At 30.8% G+C, this 8,509-nt stretch overlaps 1 protein-coding gene across 1 annotated transcript; it reads left to right on the forward strand.

Annotated features, from left to right (window-relative positions):
* Positions 1-4,097: 4,097 nt before the first annotated feature.
* LOC103829328 (transcription factor bHLH94) lies at positions 4,098-7,549 on the forward strand. Its single transcript, XM_009104987.3, has 3 exons — positions 4,098-5,089; positions 6,257-6,640; positions 7,292-7,549. Exons 1-3 carry the CDS (start codon positions 4,649-4,651, stop codon positions 7,376-7,378), a joined length of 912 nt encoding a protein of 303 aa, XP_009103235.1. The 5' UTR covers positions 4,098-4,648; the 3' UTR covers positions 7,379-7,549.
* Positions 7,550-8,509: the final 960 nt, after the last annotated feature.

Here is an 8,509-nt window from a genome sequence, read left to right on the forward strand (position 1 = left end):
AAATATATATATATATCAAATACATGTGGAGAATTTATAAAACATCTACGTTAGATTTCTAAAAGCGGAGTGTAAAATATACTTACATTTATTTTAACAAATGGAAGGACTTTATATTGTGCACAAAAAACAGGAAGGACTTTATATACTATTATCTATAATTAATTAATTGTCATCGCAAAAATTGTATATTCTGCTGAGAGTTCAATATAAAAATATGTTATACGCATATAATTAATTGCTTTGATTTAAACTAAAAATAAAATACAAGCAAATATTAAGAAAAATAAAGAGGTATTAACGATGATAAGGGAAATGTTCCGGAGGATGGCATGAGAAAACAAGCCCATTGGAAAACTCTAATCTGTGTTCTTAGGAAAGTACCTGAGAGACTCTTCTGGACGTCGTATGCTTATGTCTTCTCCTCTTATTTTTTTATTTTTACAAGAATGAAACTTCACTTCAAAACAATATACCCTCATATGACTTTTTTTTTAAATATCATTCGGTTGATTACAAACTATACGTAACTAATTCTAAAACAGAAATGGATGATCGAACAAATTTTCAGACATTTAGATGATAATTAACCAATAAAAAATTTCGACAATTAGTACGTTAGGATTATATATATACAGCATTAGGTGCATGGATTACTACAGCTTAAATTTTATTTCAAGTGCATCCAATAAGACTTTCTGTATCATCATGAAATTTTGTCCTGAAGTTTCATGTTCACATTTGATTTTTGTTTGGGGGCCATATTGGTTCAGATTTTAAGATCCCGGTGTCCGACCAATTTGATTACAAAACAGCCCTAGTCACATCCATCTCATTCTTCAACCTTTCTATTCATATTAAAAATAGATTATAACTATTATTTAACTCCAGAGTGATTATAATAATAATCCAAAGATGCCACCTAATTTTCAATTGATTGTTGCTGATAATGAAGATTTTTATATACATTACTTGTGCTATCATGTCAAGTGGACATATCGGTTTAAAAATGCATATATGATACATCAGGAAATAGTTTTGTTAAACCTGACATTATGCGAAATCCACCGGCCAAATAAATCTTCTTTAGGTTGATTATTTTTCTTATCTAATACAGTTTTTTTTTCGTTGACGTCGAACAGCCATTTTATTACTCAAACTTGAAGTGATCTGGATAACCAGATCGGAATAGAACAACCAATGAAAAGTAACTCCCTGCGAAAGGTCATATCAGTCTTAGCTAAAAAATCAGAAATCTGGTTGCACACTCGTGGCACATGGATGATTTTGAATTACGGAAAACAAATTTGAAGCGTCTCTATCTTCTTCAACTCTGTCATGAAGCTTGACTACTCATGGGGCTCCTTTATCATTGCAATCAGTTCTTTGCAGTCAATCCCAAAACTCTGACATGGCGAGTGTTGAAGCATATTCTCCATCGTCCATCGCAGTATTTCTACCTCCGAATGCAATGCTGATTCACATCTAATACAGTTTAATTTAATAATTTTTGTAAGTTTAACCAAATACTAAGCCATTGTTAATGAAATACACTATTTTGTTTTAGTTAAATCGAGCATGAGTGTAACAAGACGACCCAAAAAAGCCTGCAAATAGAATCTCTTATTTAGTCCTGTTGACTGGTCTACTATCATCACACGTGCGAAGTTGTACGTTTTATGTAGACATGTGTATCGATATCCCTCTATCTCTATGTATCTAATAGTAATTTTAGTCCCTAATATTGTTTTACAAATAATAAAACATACATCAAAAAGTATTAGATACAAAACTGATTTAATAATATTTCATATTATAATAAGTGATAACTTGAAAATTAAACTAAAAATTATAAATAAAATGCTAAATTAATATAATTATTTTTTGCAATGTTCTTATATATGCTTAATTAATAAATTAAAAAAATATATTAATATATTTGTTATTTACGAACTAAATTAGTATTTTTGCATATGAAATATTAGTGAATTATAAAATCATAAGAACTAAAATGATAAATACAAAAGCTAGCAATATTATTTAGAAGATAGACAACTGTAAGATCTTAAAAATATGAAAACTTAAATATAATGACTGAATGGTGAAATTTCAAATAAAAAAATTTACTATTAAAAACTTTAAAATTTGAAGTTTTACTTTCGTTTTTGGAAAACATAAAACTCATAATTAAAGTTACTCTTAAAAATGCTCTTATAAACTGTTTCAGTTTATGCCATCACCATTTGTATAGTGTTCAACCATTTTTTTACTGTTTAGTTTCAAGCCATAAAAAACAAAGTTCAAACAACCAACTTTTAAAAAGATTAAATAAACCTAAAAAAAATCACCAGTAGGTGACATAAAGCTGTTCAAAAGAATATATAAATAGAATCCGTCAAAGACTGAGATGGTACCAAGTAACAAACTGATTTTTATACTAATTTTCAAGACGTAACCATTACAAACCGGTCTTCTCAATGACTAGTTGTTGCAGTCAAAAAGAACATGACGAGCTAAGGAGAACTGTGATGTCTTCTTATCGTTTCCACTCTATTTTGCAAATGAGAATAATGTGACCGATACAAAATAGCATCATAAGCATACAAAAAAAAGGGTCCATAGAGATGACATGGTTAGGCGCATCTTCATATGTGGATTTTTAGTCTACGGTTGTATAAGTTTCCCTCACCTGATGGCTGATACATGAAAGATTTTAGTTATAATTACTGAGTTTTTTCTTACTCGCACACACTGAGTTAAATCATAAATAATTTTTACTCTTAAATTACTTTGGATTAAAAAGAGTTATCTGCTAATGGTTTTAGGAATAGTTCAAATATTACAAATTACAACGTAATTATATTTTTACTATTATTCGTGTACAATAGATATTTTTATGCACAAGTAGTTTCATTATCTAATATATTAAAACAGAAGTCATGACTTCTTTTCATGTGTGATTTTTTTAGTTTAGACAATTCCTAAAAAATATCATATTTTACATAAGTTCATTATTATATCTTTTAATATCTTTATCTTTTCATTTGAAATACAAATAAATATATTGAAAATGTTCTAACAAAATCTTTTTAAAATCTTCTTAGAATCTTTTTAAATTTACTTTCGAAAATGAGTTAGTTTTAAATTAAATTATCATAAATTATAATTAGAAATAAAAATTGAATATAGTTTTGGTTTATAAACGAAAATTTAAATAAAGTGAAATTAATTAATTTCAAAAATACATTTACTAATAATTTTTAAAGATTTTGTCAGAAATAAATATTTATTTCTATTTTATTTTTTTCTAATAAAATAAAAATCATGATTTTTTTATGAGTGATATTTTTATTTGGACTATCATTTAAATTTTCTATTAAATGTATATCACTAATGCTAATATATATAATATTTTTAACTACTTTAATCATAATATCTTTTATATCTTTTAATTTTTTAAAAAAATTTAAAATTCTAACAAATCTCTTGAAAAAGATTATAATAAGATATTAATTGTCATAAATGGGATATAAATATTTTCAACTAATTTTGTAATTAGTAATGAAATGTTACTAAAGAATAAAATTATATCATATTTTATCAATTTTATAATAATATCTATCATTTTAAAATAAAAACGTTATATTGAACAAAATATGATAAAATTATTTTAAATTGATAATTTAACATATTTTATTTTCATAAATATAAAATATTTATGCTAAAAATATAATATGTTGGTAGAACGGGTTAATATTAGTAAACTATATAATACATGTATAAAAATTTATCTTATCTTAAACTTTTTAATATACAGTAATTTATTTTTTTAATTAATAAACATTAAAAATTACTAAAACAATCTAGCGATTTGAACTACAGATCATGATTATAATAAATTAAATACAAAATTATTTTCATATATGTTGTTTCATGCATTAAAAAAATTAGTTTAGTAATCAAACGCAAATTCAATAGGACAAATATATAATAAGCAATATATATATATGTGATGATTTTAATTTACAACATAAAAAACTATAAAAGTATTATATTTGGCATAATTATACAAAAATTTGAATATGTGAGTAATATTAAAATATATAATAATTATGTAAAACAAATATCTATATATATATAAATGTTAAAATATATACCCGCACGGTTGTGCGGGTGGAAATCTAGTGTATTATTACAATTTCACTTGATCTCCTCTTTATTTTTATTTCGTGTTGGATTCGATCGGAGTTTTTTTTTTTTTTTGGGTCAACTGTTGGGAGCTTCTATAAAGTATAATAATAGTTAGCTTTATAGCCTCACAAAGCTTCTCTCCATCGACCGAATTCCGCAAGTCCCACAATAAACAAACACCACTTTGTTGATCCTCATAATTATTCCTCTTTCACACTCCTATCTTCCTCCATGCCAGTGAGTTCTTGAGAGTTTAATATTTCTAGAATCAATTTAAAAGGGATCATTATATAATTAATAACAATCTTAGTTTCCTTTAGTGGGTCTTAACCCTTTTGCCTTTATATCCCCTCAAGACAAAAAAAAAGAGAGAGCAACAAACACTTTATGTCTTAATTTTGTTTCATCTCTCTTCATATTCTTGAGTTTATATTTTAAACAATCTCAAGCTAAAAGAATGCCCTTGGAGGCTGTCGTAAACCCGCAAGATCCAGTCGGATACCTTTCTAATTGCAAAGATTTCATGTTCCACGACTTTTACTACCAAGAAGAGATAGTATCTCAAGATACAAAGAACAACATTGATAAGTTAGGGCACGAACAGAGATTTGTGGAAAACGATAAGGAGGAAGAACGTCAATGGGGAGACCATCATCATCATCAGTGCCCTGTAGTCCCTTCGTTGGAAGAAGAGCTTGGTCTTCCCGCCATTGATGTGGAAAATCCTCCTCCTGTGCAGCAGAGGAGGAAGAAGAGGAGAACAAGGAGCAATAAGAACAAGGAAGAGATCGAGAACCAGAGAATGACTCACATCGCCGTCGAGAGAAATCGCCGGAAACAGATGAACGAGTATCTCGCCGTGCTCCGTTCTCTAATGCCGTTGTCGTATGCTCAAAGGGTAATTTAGTCTTTGACAACTCTCACACACAGACGTATTATATTATTTACAGTGTTCTAAAACGCGCTAGGCATTTGCGTTAGATAATAAAGATGAATTTATAACGTCTAAAAACGCCTAAACGGGATATATACAGATATATAATTTTACACGAAATATAAGTATAAGATTAATATATATACATTAATTTAAAAAAAAAACTGAACATAAATATATTTTAAATCCACTTTTATGTATAAGTATATAGCTTAGCATATATAAATAGTTTTAAATTATAATAATTAAAGCCATTTTAAATATATAAAAATGATAAATTTAAAATTATTTTGCAACAATTATACTAATATCTACAATCATATAAATACATAACATAAGTAAAAGTAATATAAATAATAACATTAATAAAATATAATAATAATATGAATTGTTTATTTTTTTAAATATTAATGTTTAAAATCTGTCCATACGTCTTCGTAGACCGCATAGTCTATCTAGACGCTATTATTCGCTCAGATTATATAAACCCGAGTAAAACACTATATAATATAAAACAGTACAGTTGATAATTGTATAACGCCTAAACGTCGCCTAGGCGGACGCCTTGACCGTATTTTAGAATGCTGACTATTTATATCATTTGATCACCCTAATTATTAATAGATGTTTCAGATATGTGTATCCTTTTACTTCCTTGGCATAGTATTAGTTTTTTTACGTATTTTGAGGCCTGTTCAAACCAGATAAATAGAACTCGTTTTCTTCTTAGAAATATATATTAACATTTAGTAAACGAAAAAACTTGTGCATGATATTTGGTATTTGGATGTTTAATATTCAGTTTATTAACAAAACATCTATCATGTACACACTTCTATGCATGGCAGCATGGGTGATGCGGTATATACATACATATATATATATATAGGTACTACACTACACATTTTAGTATTTAACAAAAACATCATTTGAGAACAATTTATTAGAATATAAATGATTAAGAATATTGGGAATTTGTATACAATTTGTTAGCAACAAAAAAACAATCATAACTGTATGCAATTAGATTGATATATTATGTCATTATCCAACGTTCAAAGATTTGTTCAAATCTTGTATTAACCACCCACATACATATCTCATTTGAGTGAGTTTTTTTTGGTGGTAAAGGGAGATCAAGCGTCGATAGTAGGAGGAGCCATTAACTACGTAAAGAAGTTAGAGCACATCTTACAGTCCATGGAGCCTAGGAGAACCACGACCACGAGCCATGAAGCCGACACAAGCACTAGCTCGTTGGTGTGTACCTTCTCAGATGTCTTCACTTTCCCTCAGTACTCGAAAAATTCATTATCAGAAGTGGAAAGCTCATCTTCACCGGCGGAAATAGAAGTGACGGTGGCGGAAGGCCACGCGAACGTCAAGATAATGGCGAAGAAGAAACCAAGGCAGCTTCTTAAGCTCGTAGCTTCCATACAGAGCTTAAGGCTCTCTCTTCTTCATCTCAATGTGACCACTCTGGACAACTTGATTCTCTACTCCATCAGCGTCAAGGTGTGTATACATTTTCTAATTTTTATTTTCTAATCAAATTTGTTTGATTGCATGTAGAATAATCATGAGATTTTAGAGTGATTAATTGCCGAGTGGTGCATATAGTTTCAATTTGTTGATTTATTTCTTTTTTTTTTGTCTCTTATACTGTTTGGGGAAAAACTGGATTAGTACTAGTTATGGCTATGTCTGGGCAATAAAAGGGTTGCAAAGAAAAACTAAAATCACCCTCTTTGCTTTTTTTCCTTAGTTCATTTAGTTACTTAAGGCAGACCTCAATAATCGGTGGTCAAACTCATCAAAATCATCATTTGGATATATTTATTCAAAAAGAATTGAGTATCAAAATGGCGCATGTAATATCTAAGAATCAAGTGATCAACCTAGAACAACACACGAATGACGAATACGAGTCATCCATATTCACTAGCTGTATGAATATGTATGTAGTGTGGACGTTTAGTCGTCATATTAAAAAAATGCGTACGGACAACCAAGTGAGGCCATCACTTGATTCAGATTAAGCTCGTTTCTTAACAAAATAGTATATACTATTTTACTATAAAATGTACATTTATTTGGTTAGCTTTAACCTTTTCCAAGAATCGTTATATACACTTTCTATTTTATTAAGAAAAATAGTTTGTTCAGGTTGAAGAAGGGAGCCAACTGAATACCGTGGAGGACATTGCAACAGCTCTGAATCAAATCATATGGAGGATTCAAGAAGAGTCATAATAATCTCTCATATAAGATTGAGTCATTTAGTTTCAAAATGTGTATTTTCCTTTATATTTATCTGGAAATAATTGAAGTACAAACTCATCTAATTCCTGTACTTCTTTTACTGTTTCTCGCCTTTTTTATGTAAGTTGAATGTTTCCTGTAATGCATATGTTGTTTTTGGCCTCTGTTCTTTATTTTTTTTTGTCAAGGTTTCATTTCATAACTCAAAACAGAGTAATCAAAGAACATAGTTGTAACACCCGTCTCCTCCTCTCTCGAGACCGGCTTGTTACTACCGGTAAAATATCAAATTAAACCATGTTATTCAAAACCGATTAAAATACCAAAACATTTAATAAAATAAGTACAAAAGAAATACATCTTTAAATTGAATTATAAAAATATGTCAATGTAAAAGTGGTATAAATCATTAACTAAAACCGAAATAATGACACTAAACCGTCCAGATATCCAACTACTCGGCAAGCTCACCTGTAATGGGAAGAAAGAGGGGTGAGTAACATGGGAGTCACTCATTGTTGGGGTCAAAAACGGTTACGACGGAATTACCACCCGAAAATCCTCAGAGATCGTATTTCCGAAAGAGTTAGTAAAAGAAGGGATGTAATTTTCGTAAAAATAAACTATACGAGGTTATTTCTACGAAGAAGTATTCTTTGGGATTCAAACCAAACGATCGTCCCGCTCGGTCACTACGTAGCAACCAAGCTCGGGCCAAAGCTCGGTCGCTACGTAGCGACCGAGTGATCGTCCCGCTCGGTCGCTACGTAGCGACCGAGCTCAGCCAAGCTCGGTCGCTACGTAGCGACCGAGCGATCGTCCCGCTCGGTCGCTACGTAGCGACCGAGCTCGAGCCAAAGCTCGGTCGCTACGTAGCGACCGAGCGATCGTCCCGCTCGGTCGCTACGTAGCGACCGAGCTCGAGCCAAAGCTCGGTCGCTACGTAGCGACCGAGCTCAGCCAAGCTCGGTCGCTACGTAGCGACCGAGCGATCGTCCCGCTCGGTCGCTACGTAGCGATCGTCCCGCTCGGTCGCTACGTAGCGACCGAGCACTCGTTTCGCTCGGTCGCTACATAGCGACCGGGCTCGAGTCAAAGTTCGGTCGCTGTGTAGCGATTGAA

This window comes from Brassica rapa, chromosome A07, assembly GCF_000309985.2.
Source record: "Brassica rapa cultivar Chiifu-401-42 chromosome A07, CAAS_Brap_v3.01, whole genome shotgun sequence".
NCBI lineage: Eukaryota > Viridiplantae > Streptophyta > Magnoliopsida > Brassicales > Brassicaceae > Brassica > Brassica rapa.

Bases quoted from the DNA above. Each gene is read 5' to 3' on its own strand.
- LOC103829328 (XM_009104987.3), top strand. From the start codon at position 4,649: ATGCCCTTGGAGGCTGTCGTAAACCCGCAAGATCCAGTCGGATACCTT. The intron at 5,090-6,256 runs GTAATTTAGTCT...TTGGTGGTAAAG, and splicing joins CGTTGTCGTATGCTCAAAGG to GGAGATCAAGCGTCGATAGT. The intron at 6,641-7,291 runs GTGTGTATACAT...TAGTTTGTTCAG, and splicing joins TCTACTCCATCAGCGTCAAG to GTTGAAGAAGGGAGCCAACT.